The sequence below is a fragment of the Oryctolagus cuniculus genome, chromosome 10 (assembly GCF_051225735.1).
Source record: "Oryctolagus cuniculus isolate XC-2025 breed Fujian yellow rabbit chromosome 10, ASM5122573v1, whole genome shotgun sequence".
Taxonomy (NCBI): domain Eukaryota; kingdom Metazoa; phylum Chordata; class Mammalia; order Lagomorpha; family Leporidae; genus Oryctolagus; species Oryctolagus cuniculus.
The window spans coordinates 89,145,338-89,170,623 of record NC_142876.1 but is presented as its reverse complement, the minus strand read 5'-3'; the positions used below and the strand labels follow the sequence as shown (position 1 = coordinate 89,170,623).

The 25,286-nt window shown below is 42.8% G+C and overlaps 1 protein-coding gene across 5 annotated transcripts in view; it reads left to right on the top strand.

Moving 5' to 3' along the window:
- PTPRG (protein tyrosine phosphatase receptor type G) overlaps nucleotides 1-25,286 on the top strand; it is a 778,020-nt gene that overhangs the window by 533,411 nt on the left and 219,323 nt on the right. For all 5 annotated transcript variants that reach the window (XM_051852247.3, XM_008260863.5, XM_008260864.5 and 2 more), the window contains exon 5: nucleotides 16,890-16,985. In XM_051852247.3, coding sequence (XP_051708207.1) covers nucleotides 16,890-16,985 — 96 coding nt within the window. The remainder of the gene's footprint in view (nucleotides 1-16,889; nucleotides 16,986-25,286) is intronic.

Genomic DNA, 25,286 nt, shown 5'->3' with positions numbered 1-25,286 from the left:
ACCAGAGATAGGCCAGACCAAAGCTAGGAGTCAGGAACTCTACCTGGGTCTCCCACAGGAGTTGCAAGGGACCAAACAGCAGGGTAATTACCCATTGGCTCCCAGGGTGCATTAGTAGGAAGCTAGATTGGAAGTGGAGCAGCTGGGACTTAAACTGGCACTCTGATAGGGTATGTGGATGTCTCAAGCATCAACTTAATCTACTGCATCACAATGCCTGGTCCCTCTGTTCCTTTCTCTCTGAACACACACACACACACACACACACACACACACACACCTGCCTCTCGAATACACTTAAAAATCAACAAATCCCCACTTTAGGTTTTTATCTAATTCTTGGATGTCTTCCTGACAAAGATGTGGCCTGGGAGAATTAGTATTTGCGTTTACATAAAATCAAGTAAAATTACAGTAGCACAAATTTTGAGGCTCGCTAGGAGGAAACCATTGGTCTAAATACCATGCTTTTCAACAGAGGACTGAATGAATGCATTTAATAGTCTGTAGATCAGAAACCGTGGCACAGTCTTTACTTCTGCCTCCTTTGGAGTGTCCGTGAGCTTGAGTCATTGTCTGTTTCAGTGCAGTCAGAAATAAATGAAGAATGAGCTGTGTCACAGTGAGATTGGGAAGAAGGCAGATCACACTGAGTGGGACGTGGAGGTGTCTGTCGCTGGGGGCTGATGGATTAATTCCTTTGGAGCACTGTGCTGATGAGACTGGGGTTCTCAAGTGAGCGCCAAACCAACCCATTAGCTCCCCTTCCCCTCTCTGGAGCCATGCTGGAGAGTGTTCTTTTGTTATTTTCTTTCTCTGTTCTTTTGGTTCTCCCCCCCCCCTTTTTTTTTTGTAGATAAGCTATTATGTAGAGCCAACAAGTATTTTAAGTTGCGAGACAACAAACACCTTCATTAGCCCCAAACCATTTCGAGTCCCTCCCCAGGGAAAAGGAGTCTAACTTGCCTTCTTTTTCCAATCTCTCCTTGCCTTGCTTTAGTTCTGTGGATCTGTGCATATATTCACACGTAAAATATTGTGTTTTATGTGGTTTTAAAAATCAGATAAGATCACACTGTATTTATTTTGCATTTTGGCTTTGTCTATTAGTAATATATCTTTGATAACTTTTTTAAAGCTTGGTTACTTTTATTTATTTGAAAAGCAGACCAGTGTGTACACACACACACACACACACACATCTTCTTTGGCGTTAGTGTACTCCCCAGATGCCAGTCACAGGGGCTGGGCCAGGCAGAAACCAGTAGCCAAGAACTCCACCTACAACTCCCATGGCAGTGGTAGGGACCCAAGTACCTGAGCTATCATCTGTTGCCTCCCAGGGTGCAGATTAACAGGAAGCGGGATGGAAAGTGGAGGCAGGACTCCATCCCAGGCCCATATAGCATAGGATTATCCCAAGGAGTGACTCACCCTATTGCGCCACAGTGCCTGCCGCTTATCTTTAAAAACTTGTTGTTACTAGTCCTTAATGATCAGTTTTTCCCTCCTGCTTGATAAGATTATTTCCCCAGTTCACTTGTGTAGGCATGTCAAGTTTTTCCCCATGATACCCACAGTGGTGGGGCACGGGTACCTACCTGTGTGGTTTATCTTTGCATGTGTGCCAAATGCAGTGTATTTTCTGAATAAGGAGCCTCCTTCAATAAGGAAAAAAAAAAAAAAAGAAAATCATTAGGGAAAAAAAATGAATCGAAATTTTCATTCTTATTGGTTATTAGGAAAATTGAAACTGAAAACAGAAGGGGCCTGTGTGGTACAGTGGGTTAGTGGGTTAGTGGGTTAGTGGGTTAAGCCGTGACTTGGCAACACCAGCATCCTGTATCAGAGTGCCTGCTGGAGTCCTGGCCACTCCACTTCTCTCCCACTTCCTGCTAATGTGCCTGGGAAAGCAGCAGAAGATGGCTGAAGCCCATGGGCCCCTGTCCCCTACATGAGAGACCAGGATGAAACTGTAGGCTCTTGGTCCAGCCCCGGCTGTTTTGGCCCCTTGGGGAGTGAACCAGCAGATGGAAGATCTCTCTTTCTTTCCATCTCTCTTTCTGACACTGCCTTTGAAATAAATAAATCTTTAGAAAAGGAGTATCCTTCCAGTGGGCAGAAAGAAGGGTCCATGAATCCAGAGTTAGCCCCTGTGTAGGGAGATAGGGAGTCTCTCACACTGCTGATTGGAAGTCCAGGGTATATGCTGCTTTCAGGCGATGGTTTGAAGCTCTTGTAAGATGTCTGCCCTAGTAGAGGCATCTTGCGCTCATCAAAGCACATTCACAGACTTTTTCAGCCGCCATGATTCTTAACTGTTGTGGCTGGCAGAGCCCTTGAAGATGGATGAAAGCCATAAGCTGAAAGTGTCTGAAAAAATTAGCAGCATGTGGTCATGGGTGGGACCATGGGTGGACACTGGCTAGTGCACCCAAGTACAGCCTTTGGCGCTATTTCAAGGTATATGCAGCCTGTTGGAAACCAAATGCATAGCTCCACAAATTTGCTTTTCCCTCTGTACCAGCCATCTGCTAGATGGTAGAAGATAACTTGGGAGCAGATAAATTTTTTAAAGAACAGATGTTCTAGAGTGAGCTTTCGGTGCAGCCATTAACTTGCCACTTGGGACACTCACATCGCACATGAGTTTCTAGGTTTGAATCCCAGCTCTGCTCCCAATTCCAGCTTCCTCCTAATGTTGACCCTGGGAGACAGCAGGTAATGGCTGAAGAACTTGGGTCAATGCCACCCACATGGGAAACCCACATGGCATTCTTGGCTCCTGGCTTAGGCCTGCCCGAGCCCTAGTTGCAGACATTTGGGGAGTAAGCCTCCCAAAGGAAGGTCTCTGTCTTTCTGTTTCTGTCTACCTTTCAAATAAATAAAATGATTAAGTAAATAGATTTAAAACAGAAAAAGGAACAGTGGTTTCAGATCGGCCTTACTGTTTGGATTGTCCTGCTAGAGGGAATGGTTTGGATTTCTAGAACTCAAAAGCATCTGGGCAGTCTCAAGGTGATCTTGTATCTGTGTCCTCAGAACTATTTCAACTAAGCCATTGTTTTATGGACCGTGATGTGACAACCTTCAGCTGCACAGGACAAATGTAGTTTTCTGGATAATGTGTATCAAAGTGCACCACTTCTAGAGACTTCCACTAGGAAAAGGGGGAGGGAGTCAACCAGTTCTACACCTGTGGTAATGTTGTTCAGCATAATTGCAAATATATAGAATCATCACTTACCCAAAATTCCTATTACAGGATAGACAATATAGTATCAGAAGTGAGGCAAGAACTGTAATGGGAACTTTGGGCAAGTAAGTAACAAATAAACTCCATTTCAGGTTTCTTGTATTTCAGAACAGGAGACATATTGCTGATTCCTAGTTGGTTTTGAATGATTTATTACCTTTTATTTGTGGTTGAGTTTTGCAGTCTATGTTGTCATGGAAATTCTATTGAATTTATAGGTCCATTTATCCAAAATGATTTTCCAGACTTCATTTCATGGTGAATCATGTGGCTGTTACTCCAAGTACAAAGCAATTTCTAAAAAGTTTCATATTACAAAGGGCACAAACACTGTGGTGGTTATTTTCATGTTTTTGAAATACAGATGAGTTCCAGATGCACCTAGGGCCCCTCTCCCCCGCCAGGGTGTCCAGGCATAAAGTTCCAATGCATTTCACAAATAACCTTATATACAAAATAGCTAGCTATGCAAGTAAGGAAACGTTTTAATAGGAGCAAAAATGATCATTACAGTAACCTCAAGCATAGGTGAAAGCCATCTGGAAGTTTTCAGTTTATGGGTAGGCACAAACATGCACTTGCATTCTTTGAGCCTCATTGGAATAGGTTTCTTTTTCCCCACTCCAAGTGCAATACTGTTATGAAAGGGAAAGGAAGGAAAACAAAGAGCTTTACCATATGCACTGACAGTGCTTCATGTAGAACCGAGTTTCAGGCCGGCGCCGCGGCTCACTAGGCTAATCCTCCACCTTACGGCGCTGGCACACCGGGTTCTAGTCCTGGTCGGGGCGCCGGATTCTGTCCCGGTTGCCCCTCTTCCAGGCCAGCTCTCTGCTGTGGCCAGGGAGTGCAGTGGAGAATGGCCCAGTCCTTGGGCCCTGCACCCCATGGGAGACCAGGATAAGTACCTTGCTCCTGCCATTGGATCAGTGCGGCGCGCCGGCTGTGGCAGCCATTGGAGGGTGAACCAACGGCAAAAGGAAGACCTTTCTGTCTGTCTCTCTCTCTCACTGTCCACTCTGCCTGTCAAAAAAAAAAAAAAAAAAAGAACCGAGTTTCTCCACTTCAGTATGGGTGACCTTTCAGGCAGGGTAATTCTTTGCTGTATGAGGCTTGTGTATTGTAAGATGTTTAGTGACATCTCATGCCTCTGCCAACTCAAAAGAGGCCTGTAGCACCCTCTCCCTGAGTGACAAGTGGAAATGGTTCTAGACATGGCCAAGTTTCCACTGCATTACGAAACCACGCCCAGGGTGAGGACTCGTGTTCTGGAGACTTCTGGCTTAGATCCTAGAGAAAACTAATAAGGAGTTCTCATTGCTACGGGGAATTCTGGTCAGGAAATTGCATAGTAGAGCCATTGAAGTGTGTGGTCTCTGCCATGGAATGGTTGGGTTCGAATCTCAGCTTCACTATTTCTTAGACAAGATCTAGTATCTAGGACTAATGTTGTGGCTTAATGGAGTGAGCTGCTTCCTGCAATGCAGGCAATTCATGTTCATATAGGAGCAGCAGTTTATGTTCCCAGCTGTACCACTTCCGATCCAGCTCCCTGCTAACGTGCCCAGGAAAGCAGCAGAAAATGGTCCAAGTGCTTGGGTTCCTGCCACCCATGAGGGAGACCCGGATGAAGTTCATGACTTCAGTCTGGACCAGACCTGGCCAGTTGTGCCATCTGAGGAGTGAACCAACAGAAGGATCTCTTTCTCTGTGTGTCTCATCCTCTTTCTCTGTCACTTGCCTTTTAAATAAATTTTTTTAAAAAGATCTACTCTCTAAGCCTTAATTCATTTTTGTATAAAACAAGAAAAATAATAGAACTTCCCCCAGATAGTGGTGGTAAAGATGAAAGGAAATAATTGATGGAAAGTCTTGTTAAGCATTAGATTGATTGAAGCAGCCCTCTTGGAGTGTTTTGTGGGTAAGGCTGCCTCTCAGCCTTATCTGCAATGTTTGCCCTGGAAAGGGATGAGCAGAGCAGTACTTGGTTCAGGTAATTGTTATTGGGTGCTAGGCTAGAATGATTCTACATGCTCATGGCCACATGTCACAGTAATTTTCTCTGTCAAGTAGTAAGTTTCATCTTGATTTATGCCAGGTTTATTGGAGTAGCCTATATCAAATTGGATGTATGCAAAAGAGGGATACAGACTTGGCCCTGTTCTTTTATTATGTGAAAAAAATACTACGTTGATTTATCAGAGTTTTAAAAATCAGTCATTTTGCTGATTTTTAAATTCTTTATTGAAATATCACGTACAAAAAAGAAAATTCGCAAATGACTGTATGACTGGGGTTGGTATTTGGTTTGCTATGAAGATGCCACTTGTGAGTTTGAGCCCCAGCTCAGCTCCCAGTTCCAGCTTCCTGCTAATGCGTACCCTGGGAGGCAACAGGGAATGGCCCAAGTACTTGGATATCTGCCACCCACATTGGAGATCCAGATTGTATTCCTGGCTCTAACCTTTGGCTTGGCCCAGCCCCAGCTGTTGTGGACATTTAGGGACTGAATCAATGAATGTGACATCTCTTTCTGTCTCTATCTCTGTGCCTTTCACATAAATTAATTTTTTGCTGTGGCATAGCAGGTAAAGCCACTGCCTACAGTGCTGGCATCTCATATGGGCGCCAGTTTCAGTCCCGGCTGCTCCACTTCCCATCCAGCTCTGTGCTATGGCCTGGGAAAGCAGTAGAAGATGGCTCAAGGACTTGAGCCCCTGCCACCCAAGTGGGAGACTTGGAAGAAGCTCCTGGCTCCTGTCTTTGGATCGGAATAGCTCCTGCCATTGTAGCCAATTGGGGAGTGAACCGGTGGATGGAAGACCTCTCTCTCTCCCTCTCTCTCTCTCTCTTCCTCTCCTCTCTCTGTGTAACCCTGACTTTCAAATAAATAAATAAATAAATCTTAAAAAGAATGTTTGTTTTTTGGAACCGGACTTGTGGTGTAGCAGGTTAAGCCGCCATCTGCAGGGCCAACATCCCATATGGCTGCTGGATTGAGTCTTAGATGCTCCACATTTGATCCAGCTCCCTGCTCATGAGCCTGTGAAAGCAGCAGAAGATGTCCCAAGTGCTTGTGCTTCTGTACCCATGTGGGATACCTGGATGAAGCTCCTGGCTCCTGGCTTCATCCTGGCTTCAGCCCTGACCATTGGAGCCTTTTTGGGGAGTGAACGAGTGGATGGACGCTCTCACGCTCGCGCTTGCTCTCTCTCTCTCTCTCCCTCTCCCTCCCTCTCCCCCTCTCTTGCTCTGTCTTTCCCTCACTCTCTGTTATTCTGACTTTCAAATACATAAATAAATCTTAAGGACAAGGGGCCAGTACCTTGGCTTACTTGGCTAATCCTCCATCTGCGGTGCCCGCATCCCATATGAGTGCTGGGTTCTAATCCCGGTTGCTCCTCTTCCAGTCCAGCTCTCTGCTGTGGCCCAGGAAGGCAGTGGAGGATGGCCCAAGTGCTTGGGCCCCTGCATCCATGTGGGAGACCAGGAAGAAGCACCTGGCTCCTGGCTTTGGATCAGCACAGTGCTGGCCGTAGCAGCCATTTGGGGAGTGAACCAACGGAAGGAAGACCTTTCTTTCTGTCTCTCTCTCACTTTCTATAACTCTACCTGTCCGATAAAAAAAAAATCTTAGGGACAAAAAGTATAGTATATGTCTTGATTAATGAATATAGCAAAAACAATTAAAATTTTTAAAAAGATTTATTTATGTATTTGCAAGGCAAAGTTACAAAGAGAAGGAGAGGGGGAGAGAGAAAGAGATTGATCTTCCATGTGCTAGTTCACTCCCCAGATGGCTGCCGTGGCCAGAGCTGGGCTTAGCCAAAGCTGGGATCCTGGAAATCCATTCAGGTCTCCTGTATGGGTGCAAAGGCCCAAGTACTTGGGCCATCTTCCACTTCTTTCCCAGTTGCATTCATAGGTAACCGGATCAGAAGTGGAGCAGCCAGGACTTGAACTGGTGCCACAGGGGATACTGGCACTACAAGCAGCACTTACCCTATTGCCCCACAGTAACAGCCCAGTTAATTTTTTTTTTAAATGAAAAGCATATATCCAAAGAAATTTTCATACCTTTGTAAGCAGTTGAGTGCACAGATTAAAAATAGAATTTGCTAGCATGCCCAAGCATCCTACTCCAATTACTGCTCCCTGGAGGTTACTGTGGTCCTAGGGTATAGATGCATGAATTTTTCCTGTTTTACAGCTCATTCCAAAGGAATCACACAGTGTATTCTTCTTTTTCTTCTGTAATATGTCAGGCTTATTCTGTTCAGACTTGTTAGTAAGATTTGACTGTATCATCACCTGTGGTTCTAGAACATTCTGTTAGGCATCCCGCGGTGTGACTCTGTCACAGTTTGTTTATCCATTCCGATACCAGTTAGCATCTGGGTAGGTTCCAACTTGGACATATTGCTAGTAGCCCTCTCACTAATTTCTCTGTAGTTTCCCCGCCTTATTTCTTCCTTTCCCCCCTTTAACTGATATTTAAATACAAGTGAGCAGATTGACAACTTGAAGCTTGCCAGACATGGTGGAACGTGTGTTGAGTTACTTTATTTAATCCTTGCTCTAACCTGGTTGCATGTTTCTTATTTGGTTTACTCTTGGGGATGTGAAAGTTCTAAGACAGCACCTAACATTTGCCTGATCACACAGCTATTAGAAGGGAGACTAACACAGTGTTGCTGTGTTTCTTGAGAATGTTGTAAGGGTATCTGGTCAGCAGATAGCCAGATGCTAAACCAACATCATTTCTGTCCAAACCAAAACTGAACTACAAGAAGTAGCTCTTGAATCAAGCATGGAAAATCCCTGAGAAACTCAACTTTTTGTTGTAACGAGGAGCCTGAACTCTACTCTGTGATGAGAAGAGAGTAAAGATTATATAGGTATTTGATTAATCAGATGCATCACCAATCCAGCAATTCTGGCAGTGAGTCAACAAGTAGACCTATAATAGAATAAACTGTTCCAGAGACTTGTGAAAGGGATCTCCAGTTCATCCCAGCAAATGTTTGCATGAGCCGTTGAGTTCTTCTGTTCCAAAAACATAGGATCTCACTGTAAAGCAGTTGAGGATAATTCCATATTATGGGGCATGTGAAAAATAAACCAAATACTTCAAGATTGGTACACTCCATAATTAATGATATTGTACAAAGCAAAGCAGAATGTTTAAGTGCTACCTCATGTAAGAAACCTGAATACCTGCAGTTCTTTGGCGCTTCATCTAAAATAATACTCTTCCATGAAAGTTATGTGTGGTGTGGGTGTAAGTTTCTTGGCTACACCTTGTGGCATGACTCAGTGGAATGCTAGCTGTCCAATGGAAATTCTTTTCCCCTGAATTTACATATTCATTCTGGTCTTAAAGAAACTAATGAAGATGCATAATAATAATAAGAAATCAGAGTTTACCATGACCAGTGCAAGGGACAAAGCCAGACTTGCTTCCTGCCTACATCGATCTTCCTGCCTAATGACACTGGCAGAATTCAAGAATTAGGACCCGGTGTGTTGAGTGTGTGCAGTCTGACTTAAGAGTATTTAAAGTACAAAATAATTTTAAAATCGAATTAAGAACTTATGATGGGGCTGGCACTGTGACATAGTAGGTAAAGCCGCTGCCTGTGGCGTTGGCATCCTATGTGGTTCCAGTCTTGCCTGCTCAACTTCCAATTCAGCTCCCTGCCAATGCACCTGGGAAAACAGTGGAAGATGACTCAAGTGCTTGGGCAGAGAGGAAAACCCTGACTCCTGGCTCCTGGCTCCTGGGTTTGGAATGGCCCAGCTCTGGCAGCTGTGGCCTCTTGGGGCAGTGAACCAGCAGGTGGAAGATTTCTCTGTCTCTGCCTCTCTCTCTTTATTTCTCTTTTTCTTTCTTTCTCTCTGTCTCTCTCTCACTCTCTCCCCCTCTTTCTCTCTCTCTAACTCTGTGTTTCAAACAAATAAGTAACTCTTTGAAAAAAAGAACTTAGAAGGCAAAACCTTCAAAGCTCACACTATCCTTTGCAAAGTATCCAAAAAGTAGAACCAGCAGACCATGAACTATGCCTAGATTTTTCCTTTATCTCCACCACACGTTTCTGTTCTTAAACTGTTTCCTGCCCACTAGCACGTTCCCAGCTGGCTTACTACAGGTTAACACCAAGCGTGGTTATTAGAAAAGCACATGCCATGCCTTCTAGCCCACGATTTTTGATTCTGCTATTGCCTTTTTAGTCACCCTCTTTATCTCATCCTGTTTATGTCTCATCTCCATCTGTTCTTTTCTGTAGCTTTTGCCTGTGTGTTCTTCCACTCTGTTCAAAATTTCCAACAGTATCCTGGAAATGTCTCCTGAATCATGCAATAGATTGCCTTTCCTCTGAGCTATCTGTGTACTGTTTCTTTACTTAATTCATCATGACTTTTTTCTTTGGCTGCGTGTGGGGGGCATGTGGGAGAAATATAAATTTTTTAGAAGAAAATAAAACCATGGAGCTTTCTAAATCTGCTAAGAAGTCACTTTTGGATTTTCCAGTCTAGACTTGGAAAGAGTGCTCTTTTGCCTGTCCTGTTACCTTACCCAATGACCTTGGATCTGACTTTGGTACAACTGTAACATAAGAGAATAGAAAGTTCCTCTTCAAGAAAACACTCTATTTCAACCATTGCCCGTGTTAATTTAGTATTCATTTGATACACACCTCAATTGACCGTGAGCCATGTGCTGCCTTTTGCCTTTTTTGTGATACCTTAACTCAGCGTTGGCATTCAAAGGAAGAGTTACGCCTGTTTCACGAATGATGCTTTCATGTTCTCACGTAGGCTGTGGCTTCTTCACTCAGAATGCCTCGCTTATAACAGGCACCACGCAAATATTGTTGCCCAGTTGGAAGGAAGCACACTGACAAATACCTTAAACACTGGGATTATAAAGATGATTTTTCTTAACATTGGATAAAATTATTTATTTGAAAGCCAGAAAGCTGAAGAGAGATCTTCCAGAAGCTCCACTCCCCTAAATGCCTACAATGGCAGCACTGTGCCAGGTGGAAGGCAAGGGTCTGGAGCCCAACCCGGGGGGCCCACATGGGTAGCGGGGGCCCAAGCACTTGGACCATCATCTGTTGCCTCCTAAGTTGTATAATAGCAGGAAGCTGGAATCAGAAGTGGAGCTGGGACTTGATCCCCAACTTCTTAACCACTGTCCCAAACACCCACCCCAGAGAGATTATTATGTATATACTTTAAAATTTATTTATTTACTTGAAAAGCAGAGTTACAGAGGCTGGGGCAGGGGGTGGCCAAAAGAGAGCAATCTTCCATCCACAGGTTCACTCACCAAATGACTACAATGGCCAGAGCTGGGTCAATTCGAAGCCAGGAGCTTCCTCTGCATCTGCGATATGGGTGGGGCAAGGGCCCAAGCACTTGGGCCATCTTCTGCTGCTTTCCCCAGGGGCATTAGCAGGAAGCTAGATCAGAAGCAGAACAGCCAGGACTTGCACTGGTGCTCTTAGAGGACTGCAGGCGGCAGCTTTACAAGCTATGCCCACAGCACTGGCCTGAAAAGCTTATTTTTCTATCCCAACTCCCCTTTACTTCCTTAAGAGCTTTGTAAATTTTGGAAATCATATATTTAGGAAATCTTTGGTTTCACCGCCTATAAAATGAGGTTTGTGGTGGTTCCTACTTCACTGAGTGTTGCTAATGCTAGAACCTGGCATACATTGGCACTCACTAAATAGAGAAAGCTATAACTTTTGATTTGTTGCTCTCTATTCATTCAACTTAACACGAACAGTGATACAGATGGGAAGTCAGACGTTTACATATTTTTAAATTAAACTGCAATTAAAGAGTCATTTTAAGTATAAAGACAGGATAAAAAGGAAGGAAGTAGCATTTTGTTATGACTGCATGCATCCTGCTAGTCCCATGATAACAGAGCGCCGACTGCTACGAACTCGGTACTCACTGAGCCCATTTCACCTTCTTCCCATGACCCGGCTAAGCAGACTTTTTTCTGCATGGCAAGGCTTTGGGTGTGCTTTGTTTTTCCCCTGTAAAATTTTGTCTTCCAGACATCAGATTATTCCACGTGATACTTACATTATCGCCCACTGAGATCTGGCTAGAGAAATGCCTGCAGGATTCTCCTGTCTACCCAGCCTGCTGGGTGGAGGTGAATGGTGCATGCAGGTCTGTGTGATCCTTGCTCATGTTCTTGAAGACTTTGGCTGACCTGGTCCCGTGATTGTGCCCTGCTTCACAACAGGCTCGAAGTGACTTCAGTTGAGCTTCACATAGTTTAGTTCTGTGGTTGGAGAGATGCACATGACTTATAGAACTGAGTGATAAGGGGACAACTGTTTATACAAAGTTGATCCAGCTTTCCTTTTCTTAGAGAGGGTCCTGGCTGGAGTAGATTCACTGACCTTTAAGCTATGTAGTTTTCTTAAAGAGCCAAAATTTTCTACTCTAAATTTTTTGGAAAATGCTGAGTTAAAATTTGTGGGTCTTTATGTAACATTTCCTCCTGAAAGGAACCAGGACTCACTCAAAACCTGACCAGTTCTAGGGCTGGGGTAGGAAACATACAGATGGGCTCAATTCATCTTTGCCTAATATTACGGCAGTGTTAAAAAGAGTTAAAAAAAATCATGAGGATATGAAAGAATGACAGAGGAATCCTTTTGAAAGGTCTCCTACTGGGTCAATCTGGGACAGTTTGAGCATCCAAATAATATTACTAGTGGGATATAATAATAGATTCAAGAAAATAAAAAAGTAAGAACACAAACATCAGTCCATATGGACATACGTAAATTAATAAACTATGGAGAAGGGAAAGCTATTTTCTTACATAAACTAGAAAGTCATCAATGGGTTCTTTAGTGGATAAAATTTAGATAATGAACAGAATGTTTACATAATTTCCAAAGTATCTCTCTACATAGTACTTTTTATTTACAGAAGGAAAATAAAGAACTTTCCAGTGAGGAAACCCGACAGACATCACATTATGAAATGATCAAGAGCTCCCCCCACCCCGGGAGCTGGCATTAGGCCTGGCAGTTGAGACACGCGTGTCTACCTGCAGGTGCAGGGCTTCACTTGCTAGTTCTGGCTTCTGACTCCAGCATTCCTGCCCATGCAGACCTTGATAGGTCAAGTGGCTGGGTTTCTGTCACCCACTTGGGATACTTGAGTTGAGTTCCTGACTCCAAGCTTCATTTGAGGAATGAAATAGTAGATGGAAGCTCTCTGTGTCTCTGTCTCTGTCTCTGTGTGTCCCTGTGCCTCTGAAATGAAATAAAAGGACATAAAAGAGAAGTGCCCTCAGTACTGCATAAACCCACATTACGTGCTTTCTGCTGTGATACCCAGAACAGACGCAGCATTTCTGCTCTGCTAACCTGTTCCAGATTCATGGCCCGAACCTAATCCTGAGAAACCGGGAGAAAGACCTCAATTCTGTGAAATAACTGTCCTCCACGCTTCAAATTGTCAGAGTTTAACAGCCACAGGCTGAGTCAGTGTCCCAGCTGAAAAGTCAGAGCAGGAGGGGTTAAGAGACATGGGGACCAAATGATGACGTGTGATCCTTGATTGAATCCTACACTGAGCACTAAAAAATAATGTGTAGCGGACTGTGTTTGAGAGCCTGCCAACATTTTAAAATGGTCTATGAATTAGATAATATTGTTGTATCAATGTGGCATTCACTCATTTTAATAATTATAGTGTGATTATATAGGATAATGTTCCTATTCTTAGAAATAATACATTTGAGTATTCCCTGTTTAAGGGTATTTTATCTCCCACATACTCCCAAATGATTGAGAAACAAAAAGTGTATGCGATGCATGTGTAGTCAAAGTGAAGTGTAAATAATCAGTGGTCCTGGATAAAAGATACATAGGAGGGTTAGTAGGTTTCCAGATGTTTCTTCCTGTTTGCCCCGTGATTCTTCATCGGGGAGGTTGCTATAAAATAAGCATCACTTAGATTGGCATTAGTAGAGAACACACTTTGTGGAATGCTGGAGAGTGTCTTTTGAGAGTGCATACTAAAGTGGGGGATAGCCACCCAAAACACCTTCTAGAGACTTTGCTTTTTTAAATTATTATTTTTTGAAAAACTGTTCCTAGCTTTTGCCCACACTTGTGTCATCAACAATAAGAATGTTAAGTCCTCTTCACTCACCAAAACTTCATCTACTTATTTACTCTCATGTTTTAGATAGATTCCCATGTTAACATACATCAGTGGGCTACAACTTAGAAAAATAGGTAGGCAAAATGATATCGCAGAGTAGTGCTGCAATTCCCTTTATGAGACATTTGATTATCCAGAAGGGGTGGAGCCTTGACTCAAACACATTTTTTAAAAATGCGTTTCCTTACTGATTGGTAAATGAAAATGCCCTTGAAGAGATCTTACCGTATTTTGTATCACACAACAGCATTCAGGTGATGCATTAAACAAGGCTACCCCTGCTCAAGGGCTGAAGCAAAAGAAAGACTTCTGTGAACCTACTTAATTTGAGAGCCTGAATTTTAAAAGGAAAGTGAAGGGTAATTTGCTGAATATACTTCTCCAGAGTTTCTTTCTTGGTTTGTAGCAGTATATGAAAGCAGTTTCCCCAGTGTTAGACTGTTTTAATCTGCACCTCATTGAATGGATTTTTCTCAGTATAAATTCATGATGTCTGGAGCTGTCTAAACCTAAAGGCAACACATTTGTAAGAAACTGCCAGAATCGGTGGGCATTCCTAGTCTTAAGAAAAATAAATTGCTCTAAGAAAGTAAGTACTCTAAAAGAATCTCCATCCACCTCCCATCTACTTAGGTACCCGAGTTTTTATAGAAGCTGTCCTGATGCTTCTGAAAATTTTTATTTATTTGCAAGACAAATGGGGAAGGGGGATGAGATGGGGCAGGGAGAGAGACAGAGAGACAGGCAGAGACTCCCATCCACTGAATCAGTTCCTAAGTGCCCACAACATCTTGGCTTGAACCAGGTAGAAGCTAGAACTGAGAACTCGGTTTGGATCTCCCAGGTATTTGAGTCCTCACCTGCTCTCCCAGGGTGCACATCAGCAGGACACTGGAGTTGGCAGTGGAGCAGGGCTGTGCCGAACACTTGTTACAGAACATGTTCTGGCCGGCGCTGCGGCTCACTAGGCTAATACTCCGCCTTACGGTGCCGGCACCCCGGGTTCTAGTCCCGCTCGGGGCGCCGGATTCTGTCCCGGTTGCCCCTCTTCCAGGCCAGCTCTGTGCTGTGGCCAGGGAGTGCAGTGGAGGATGGCCCAAGTACTTGGGCCCTGCACCCGCATGGGAGACCAGGATAAGCACCTGGCTCCTGCCATTGGATCAGCGCGGTGTGCCGGCCGCAGTGTGCCGGCTGCGGCGGCCATTGGAGGGTGAACCAACGGCAAAAGGAAGACCTTTCTGTCTGTCTCTCTCTCTCCCTGTCCACTCTGCCTGTCAAAAAAAAGAAAAAAAGAAAGAAAGAAAGAAAGAGTCCTGATTTGAGCTACCTGATCTCATCCTTCAAGGAAGAAATACCGTCATGTTCTAAGCACCGTGGTTACAGCAGTCATCAAGTCTCTATTTACCTTTGACCTATTCTGCAGCTAACTGGCTGACAGCTTTCTCTGCTGGGAACTTTCTGTTCTTGATGTCAAATCTACAAACTCCATTGCGCTGTGTTTGTTTAGCTCCTTACAGAAAATGGCATCATATCACTTGGAACAGTCATAGCAGAAAGCTTACAATACAGGCGACGGGATTTTCTGGGAGAGTCAATGAAATCACATTTTTCAAGAAATTTTTAAAATTTATTTTAAAGATTTGTTTATTTGAAGGTATGAGAGAGAGGGACACACATGCACACACACACACACACACACACACAAACCCAGAGGGAGGGAGAGAGATCTTCCATCTGCTGGTCCACTCCCCTCTGCCAGCAACAGCCAGGGCTAGGCCAGGATGAAGCCAGGAGTCAGAAACTTCATGTGGGTCTCCCATGAGGGTGGCAGGAACCCAAGTACTGGGGCCATCATCTGCTTCCTCCAAGGCTCATTAATAGCAGGAAGCTAGACCAGAAGCACAGTACCCAGGACTCAAACCGGCATCCCAATCAGCGACGTAACCTGGTGTACCACAATGCTTGCTGCTTTCTAGAAATTTTAAGTTGCCTTTTTTTTTTTTTTTTTTTTTTTGACAGGCAGAGTGGACAGTGAGAGCGAGAGACAGAGAGAGAGTGTGAGAGAGAAAGGTCTTCCTTTTGCCGTTGGTTCACCCTCCAATGGCCGCCGCTGCCGGCGTGCTGTGGCCGGCGCATCGCGCTGATCTGAAGGCAGGAGCCAGGTGCTTCTCCTGGTCTCCCATGGGGTGCAGGGCCCAAGCACTTGGGCCATCCTCCACTGCACTCCCGGGCCATAGCAGAGAGCTTGCCTGGAAGAGGGGCAACCGGGACAGAATCCGGCACCCCGACCGGGACTAGAACCCGGTGTGCCGGCGCGGCAAGGCGGAAGATTAGCCTAGTGAACTGCGGTGCCGGCCTTAAACATTAACCTTAATACAGGATGATGATGATGGCAATTTGTTGAGCTCTGATGAGGTGTTACATGTTGTGCGTTACACTGACCTGTTTCCATCCGCAGCACCACTCTACCAAGTGGGAATACTGGATGTCTGTGAAGAAGCTGATGTTCAGAAAATAGCTTGCCTGAGGTCTCAGAGGCAAGTCAGGGAGGGAGCTGCAAGAGAAACTCAGACTGGTTCTTGTCACATGCATCGTCTCTTGGGGGTGCTCTGTGGTTCATTTTTGTTCTCTGATCTTTTTAAATATCAAGGCGTATTCAAGCATTCAGAGCGGATGATGATTTTATTTTGATTTATCTCAGCTCTGCTTTTGGAACAGGAGACTCTAGACAAATGCAACAGGCGGCATACAATTGCCAGGATTTTTAGACTCTGATGTTTAATCTTGCTCAAGTTTACGTCCAGTTTGTGGAACACAATGTCTTCTTCTATAACTGAGTCTGCTGTTAGGAGGATTAAGTGAAATAATGTATGGGATGGCTTTCTACAGACTGTCAGTGTGAGATGTAAAGTAATATTATTACCAACGACATCACATTTCCTTGTGAATTTGCTGAATTTGAGCCATTTGGGCTACTTCTCAAACCTACTAAGATTCCTCTTCAAATTCTCAAAATTAATATGCAAGTTATTTATAAAAATGTGATCACATAACTGCTTATAATTGTAACATGTTCACTGAAACTCACAAACTTAGTTTCTTTCCTACGTTAAAATTTTGCTTCTTGAAGATTTTATCATGACCTGAGCATGAGGTAATGAGAAGGCCTTGGTATTATTCCTTTGGGTGGCACAAATGCATTGCAGTTATGTGTGAAGGTGTGATGCGCCTTGAAGAATGTAGGGCTGAAATGCAGGATGTCTTGGGTCTGCTTTCAAATACTAACAAAGGGAAAATAGATGGATGGATAAGTAAATTTGCCAATATCGCAGTGAATGGAGAATTGGGCCCACGGTCCCCCTGCTTTTGTGTAGGTCTGAAAATTTTTCTCATACATGTCTATTTTTTTCTTTTACAGATGCAGATTTTCTTCTACAATCCAGATGACTTTGACAGCTTTCAAAGCGCAATTTCTGAGAACAGAATCATTGGAGCCATGGCCATATTTTTTCAAGTAAGTTAACAGTGGCTGAATTACTTCAACCAGAGAGTTCTCTGAGTATTTTTTTTGTTAATTCACCGAATTGTTCCATGTTTAATGAATGCATCTGTTTTCTAGTTCACACCTGTCTAAGTGAAAGATATTTCATATTGTCTAATGTGTGATTTAAAATGTAAATAAGTATGTTTAGAAACATAATGAAAAATTTTGCATGAATTATTCTGATTTTATTGCTACTTGACTGGTGCACAGATTGAAGAACACATTTATCATCTCAGTTCCTTCACTGCTGAAGCGATTTGAGTAGGTTCCTTCAGCATATTAAGAGGCTGATGCAAAAAAAGGGTGATTTTCTTTGAAGCAACTTTAAAATTTGACATTACTTGCAGCTAGATTATTAAATAGCATCAGTCACTTCTCTAAAGAGACCCCTTTTCTTTCCCTTCCAAAAATCCCCATGGTAACTGAAGTTTTTGTTAAAACTATTTAAGTTAGTGTATCTATGAACTCCCATCCTTTCTTTCCTTTGATGTGCTTATGTGATGTGTGTTCACACCTCATTTGTTGATTCTGCACAAAGAAACCAAATCTTGCATCCTTTCTTAGACAATGCTATCAGGATTTTATTAAGTCACATCAAATTAAATTGTGTTGATTAGTGAGTGCCTTGACCAAATTGCCTGTAGGGAATGTGGCACTTTGTTTTGTTGAAGGTAACCTGGCTAGTTAATAGATGTATGATATTTCTTTCAGTCTTAAAACCTAAAGGGTGCATACAGGACTTCATTTTACCAATCATTGTTAGAAAATGCTGTCTTCCCAAAGGAACTCAAAGGAGCATCAGTGACATCGGAACCAAGCTCAGCATTTGCTGTATCGATTAAGACACTACCTGGAATGTCTGCACCCCATACAAGAGTGCCTAGGTTTGAGTACCTGCTCCACTCCTGATTCCACCTTCCAGCTAATGTGTATGCACCCTGGGAGGCTCAAGTACATGGATCCCTGCCACCACTGTGTGAGATTCAACTTCTCTTCTGGTCTCCTCGCTTCAGTTTGATCCATTCTTGGCTGTTGCAGGCCAAGGCCTGTTGAGGATTAGACAGGCAGAGGAAAGATCTGTCTCTGTCTTTATCTCTCTCTCTCTCTATATATATATATGTGTGTGTGTGTGTGTGTGTGTGTGTGTGTGCGTGTGTCTGGGAAAATACATACAAAGAAAATATAAAGTCTTACTTTAAAAAAAAAAAAAGATAGCAGAACCCCTTCTCCAACATAGATTCTTTTGCATCTGACTTTTTGAGCAGACTTCTTTGTCCTTGAGACAGATTCATTCTTTTTGGAGTATGTTAATTTCACTGCCCTTTCTAGCTGATGACACATGATTGACAGTGCTCTCCATTGCTTATCTCTCCAATTTAACTACCCTTCTCCCTTTTTCTTTGCATGGATAAAGGCTCAATGGGAAGATTATATGTGAAAATTTGAAAAGCCTAATATTCGACCTGATGTCAGAAATCATAAGAACAGTGATCATCAGTGTTCATTATGCCGTGGTTTCCAATTGGTGGGTTCTAACCTACAATTTGGCTGTGAAATCATTTCAGTAAACCCTGAACAGCATTTTAAAAATAGTGAAATAGAAGAATATGGAAAATGAAGTCGGAACATATTAAAGTGTATCAGACACAGTACACTAAATATTTTTTGGGAAACACTTTTAGTTGTTTGTACACAGTAATATATACGGGGCGTGTACTGGGTTGTGGTGTAGAATGTATTGATTTCTGTGGGTCATGGTCGATATTTTGGAAATTGTTTGTTGTATATTGGGTGATCTCCCCATTGTTTTTCAGTACATCTTCTTTCACTGATTACATTTGCTATCCACAGTAGAGCATAATATTTTAAGAGCTTATTCACCGCAGTCAGAAATATTTGCTTTTGAATCCCATTCCTTATGCTTAACAACTGCATAATGATGAGTTGTTATTTAAATTTCCCATCCTCAGTATTCTTTTTTATGAAATGAGGATCACAACCAATACATCATGAGGATTACAGGAGTGATTAAATGAAGCCCCTGGTATGGTGCCTGCTACATAGTAAATGCCACATCATATGTATCCATACTCTTCTACCCATTTCTGTGGGATGGAGACCCCACGTGTGCGTGCCTTCTTTTCATTAAGAGAAGTGTCTTCTGGCGCTGTTGACCCATTGGTTAGGTTCTGGCTGGAAGCCTTCTGCTTCTGAACTATGAGGAGTTTGCCTCTGGCAGTACTGGGACCACACAACCTAGTTTTTAACAATTCCCATTGTTTTTTCTCATAGTCCTGTTAACATGCTGGATTTCTAGTCTCGGACCTGTATGTGAAGACCAAACATGTCCTATTATGTAGGACACATTTCCTGTTAGAAAAGAAATGTTAATTTTTTTTATGAATACTGAAAAGACTAGTTGACGGCATGCTCTACCTCAAAACTTTATGCTTTTCGGGTTCTATACTTTTTTGTTATTTTTTTTTTTTATTTGACAGGTTGAGTTAGAGAGAGAGACAGAGAGAAAGGTCTTCCTTCTGTTGGTTCACTCCCCAAATGGCCACTACGGCTGGTGCTGCGCCAATCCAAAGCCAGGAGCCAGGTGCTTCTTCCTGGTCTCCCATGTAGATGCAGGGGCCCAAGCACTTGGGCCATCCTCCACTGCCTTCCCGGGCCACAGCAGAAAGCTGGACTGGAAAAGGAGCAACCAGGACTAGAACCCGGCGCCCAAATGGGATGCCAGTACTGCAAGGCGGGGATTAACCAAGTGAGCCACGGCACCGGCCATAAACTTTTTTTTTTTTTTTTAATATAAGGCCAATGAGAGCCTTAAACCAGCCCAACATGTTGGTGTACAAACCAGCAGAACTCTGTGTGAACTCTAGGTGTTGAATTTTTCAAGTATTTCTAGGACACGAGTCCTAGTCACATACAAAAAAATTTAATGTGCGTTTCATTTGTTAGATCCTTTTCTAAATGTTGGCTTCCTATCCTGTAGACACAAAATAAAGCTTAGACAGTAAAAAATAGAACAGAATTTTATTAGATAGCAGCTGTGTTGAGCTGCTTCCTTTGTTTTACTTATAATTCCACATGTGTGTTTATACTTTGGGGTTCACACTGTGTCATGCAATGGAAAGAAAAAAAGTATTATTGTTATTTTAATTTGGCCGTCTCCTCAATTTTGTATTTTGAGATCTTAGTCTTTTGAATCTTTCTATGAGACTGATAAATTTGAGAGTTTAGCATGTATCTCCCAAATAGTCAAATAAACCTTGTTACAGATTCCAAGTTCAAACCTAGCCTTTTCCATTTTGGTATTGAAGAATTATTTATATCTATTCAGTACTGATTATTCGCCAGGAATGGATGCTACATTGAATATAATAAGCATAATCTGTCCCCTGTCCCATAGAATGTCACTGTCACAATCCCACTGACAGTGGCTAAATAGAATTGAACAGAGAAGCCCATCTACTTGTAAGGAGGCTGTATTTACAGTCTAGAAATATGTGATGCATATGACCTAGAAGTGCATGCCTAGGCAAGACAAAGCTCCACCTACATAGTATTATTCTTGGTGGTGGCTTTCTCCATACTTTAGAATAATCTTCACACCCTTTCAAATTTTCATTATCTCTGCCTGTTAATTCTGGATAATTTTTCTCCTTCTCTTTCTTTTCTGTTGTTAGATATGATGAAGTTCCTAGAGTTGCCAAAACACTTAAAGAAGTACAAACCTAGCAGGTGCATGGTTGGTAAATGCCCAGATGTTGGCCTAGATGAGGGGTTCTGGGCACATGGTCCTACTGTGGCACACTGGTGTGATTTGTGAACCTGCAGTGTTTATAGTTCTTTTTATCAGTTCATGTGGATAAAAAGTACTGGTCGTGTAGCAGTAATCACTGGCTGGCTGTCCCTTTGGAGGGGATATGCATTCCTGTTACAACAGTCTCCCAGCCATCTTAGTCATGTATTCATGTCAACATGATCTTACCTCATGAGGTCTGGCCTGGACTTCAGTAATTTAGTGTGATAGCTAATATATAGATATAGATATAGATGTAGATATATGATTTATTTATTTATTTAAAAGGCAGAGTTACAGAGAGGTAGAGGTATATATATATATATATATATATATATATATATATATATATATGTCCTGCATCTGCTGGTTCACTCCCCAGATGGCCACAATGGCCAAAGCTGCACTGATTCGAAGCCAGGAGCCCAGAGCCAGGAGCAAGGAGCTTCCTCTGGGTCTCCTATGCAGTTGCAGGGGCCCAAGGACTTGGACCATCTTCTCCTGCTTTTCCAGGCCACAGCAGAGAGCTGGATCAGAAGCAGAGCAGCCAGGACTTGAAACAGCACCCGTATGGGATGTCAGCACTGCAGGTGGTGGCTTTTTTCTTTTTTTACCAGCTATTCCACAGTTCCAGCCCCACCTGATATATTTTGATTCCATCCATAGCCACTGGTGTGTGGAGTAATAATGCTGATTTTCCAGCATATGGTCTGGAATGGGTCTGGAAGATCACCATTTTCTATTTCACGCAAATTCCTTTTGGACCAACAGCCCTCTGGAAGTTATAGATGATAGTTAAGAATAAAGCTTGCTTTTAAAGAATTTTTCAAATAAATAAATTAAAAATTGACAAGGTGGGGTTGGACATTGTGATGCAGCAGACTAACTACCCCTTAGGACACCACATCTCATATTGGAGTATCTGGGATTGAGTCTTGTCTCCACTTCAGATCTAGCTCCCTGCTAATGCACCTGAGAGGCAGCAAATGATGACCGAAGTTCATGGGTCCCTGCCTCCCAGAGGGGAGATCTGGATGGAGTTCATCATGGCTTGTCCCTAGGTGATGTGCGCATTTGGAGTGTGCACTAGCAGATGGAAAATCTCTCTCTCTATCAGAACTCTGACTTTCAAATCAATCAGTATATCTTTTTTAAACATTGGCAAGGGATAGAAGAATTTGTTCTTAAGCCACTCAAGAGAATGAATACCTGTTTAGTATTTTATGTATGTACAGAAAGTAAATAAGTATTTTCTTTGTTAGAACCTCTACTATTGCCTACTATTAATCTGATTTGAATGCCTATAAAATATGAGAAGGCACTACAGTGTTCTTTTACGATATTCTGTTATTCTGATAACACCCTACATTGGTTATGTGGTTAAATAAATAAGAACTAACAAGGCCGGCGCCGTGGCTCAACAGGCTAATCCTCTGCCTAGTGGCGCTGGCACACTGAGTTCTAGTCCCGGTCGGGGTGCCGGATTCTGTCCTGGTTGCCCCTCTTCCAGGCCAGCTCTCTGCTGTGGCCAGGGAGTGCAGTGGAGGATGGCCCATGTGTTTGGGCCCTGCACCTCATGGGAGACCAGGATAAGCACCTGGCTCCAGCCTTGGGATCAGCATGGTGCGCCAGCTGCAGCGTGCCAGCCGTGGCGGCCATTGGAGGGTGAACCAATGACAAAGGAAGACCTCTCTCTCTGTCTCTCACTCTCTCTCTCACTGTCCACTCTGCTTGTTTAAAAAAAAAAAAAAAGAGCTAACAAAACCTAGATTTATATTATATTGAATCAATGGAATGATTAGGTAATTTGTAGGAGGATAATTTGTTTTTAAAATAATCAACAATCAGGCTTAATTCTCTCAAGTTTGAGTTTACAGAATAGAATGCCCAGTACTCAGAATGACCTTTTCTTTTGTTAGATGTTTATTTTAAAAATTCTTTTTATTTAAGCAAAATTTTTCACAGACATGTACAAATTTTACGTATTTATGGGGCACTATGTGACATTTCAGTACATGTATAAATTGTGTAACATCCCATTACAGTAAGCATGTCTCTTTCTTCAAATATTTAGCATTTTTAAAAAGATTTATTTATTTATTTGAAAATTGGAGTTGCACAGAGGGAGAGGAGAGAGAGAGAGAGAGAGAGAGAGAGAGAGAGAGAGTCTTCCATCTAATGGTTCACTCCCCAACTGGCCGCAATGGTTGGAGCTTTGCCCATCTGAAGCCAGGAGTCAGGAGCTTCTGGGTCTCCCATGCAGGAGCAGAGACCCAAGCACTTGGGCCATTTTCTACTGCTTTCCCTGTTCACAGCAGAGAGCTGAATCAGAAGAGGAGCAGCCAGGTCTTGAACCAGTGCCCACATGGGATGCCGGCACTTCAGGCCAGGGTGTTAACCTGCTGCACCACAGCGCCAACCCCGTATTTAGCATTTATTTAGGCTGAAAACATTAAAAATCCTATTTTACAGTTGTTTTTCTGTGAATATACCATACCTTATCTATAGTCACCCTACTCTGCAGAACCCCAGAACTTCCTTCTGTGTCGTACCTGTTAGTCAACCTTTCCCCATCACTCACTCCATGCTCCCTTCCCCAGCTTCTCCTCACCAGTGTTCCAGCTTTAACTCCTGCGAGCCCACCTCACTGTTAGACCTCATGTGTGAATAAGGTCCTGTGATACTTGTCTCTCAGCACTTGGCTCATTTCACTGAACACAGTGACCTCCAGTTATGCCCACACTGTTGCGGATGACAAGCTGTCATTCTTTTTATGGCTGGGTAATAGTTCCTTGGGTATATGTACCACGTTTTCTTTAGTGATCAGGATGGAGACTTACATTGTTTCCATTTCTTGGCTACTTTGAGTAATGCTTTAATAAACACGGGAGTGCAGATGTCTTTTTGACAGATTGATTCCCGCGGATATATACCTAGAAGTGAGATTGCTGGATCATATGGTGGGTCTACTTTTAGCTTTTTGAGGAACCTCCTTACAATTTTCCTTATTGACTGTACTAACTTATATCCCTACAAGTAGTGTGTAAAGATTCTCTTCGCTCTGCATCCCTGCCCACATTTTTTATCTTTTGTCTTTTTGATAATAGCTAATCTAACTGGAGTGAGGTAGCATCTCATTCATGGTTATTAGGCCAATATGTTTTTATACAAAGAATCTTCTGCCATCACTCTTCGAATTAGGTTCTGATTTTGTTTTCCTTTACTTTCAATCTATTTCTTCACTATTGTTCTTTCAACAATTTTTCTACCAGGACCAAGGTACATTCTAACCATTCAACTATCTGAATGGATTTTCAGTTTCTTGGAAGTTTCTTATCTGCATTCTATATGTCTCATAAATTTTCTTCCATGACGTACATGATTATCATTGCAATTGTAACTGAAGAGGAACATCTTCTTTCTTTCATTGCCCAGTTGCCATTGTCATATGAATGCCTGAAATTTCACTCTTACTGCACTGAGGTTTGGAATTGTAGGTGCATGATTCTTTAAGGACATATGTATTTAGAAACTTTTCTCCTATAATATTCTGACCAGCTTCCTTTTAGTGTGTGGTAATTTCTGAGTACTTTCATCAGGCACAAAGCTATACAATTATTAACCTATGTGTATCCAAAGGCCAAGTCAATAGGTATATTTCTTGTACCTTTAAGAGATCAGTAGAGTGCATCTGATTTATTTATGCTGTCTCTCTTAAAGTACTTTTTTTTTTTTTAACATTCTACAACTCTATTGAGATTTCTTCATTATTTAAATTCTACCGAGAGTATGACTGTAGACATTTTGTTTTCCCTAAGGTCTACAGAGGCAGTTGCCCCCTTTCATTTCTGCCCTTATTTCATAGCTGCAAGGAAACTTCGCAACTCCAATGTTTCGCAAGTTGCTAACCCATTCTTTATATCATGTCGGTGCTACAGACGGCTTAATTATTTTTCTCCATCTGGAGAGGCTTAGTAATTAAATGAAATGGCAGCACCTGGGATTATTTATAGACATTGAGAAGTCAGGAGGAGTTCTTGATGACTCATCCATCCATGGCCAGCAAGGAAGCCCTTTTCCCTACTCCCCTGCAATGCACCTCGCCACCCTCCCTTCCCGGACCAGAGGTGGAGGTGGTTTCTCCTTGCTGTGACCCCCAGCGACTCTCAAGCATCGTATCTTGTGTTGACGGCTGTTTATTTTTCCTTGCTTTCTTCTGCCTTTGTGCTGTGAGATCACCGAGGACCAGGAATTGTATTCATTCCATCTCTTGTGTGTTGTGGCTCGCACTGTCGCTCACAAGGAGCATGATTGTTTAAATACTGAGCTGAATTTAGACTCTGTAATCTTGGTTGGACAGGGATAGCCTCGGTAGCCTCTGCCTGTGTCTGGCGTATTTCCTTTCCAGGGTCTCTCCGTAGTAGGCGATGGGTCCATTTCTTTGACTTTCAGTATGTCTGTGT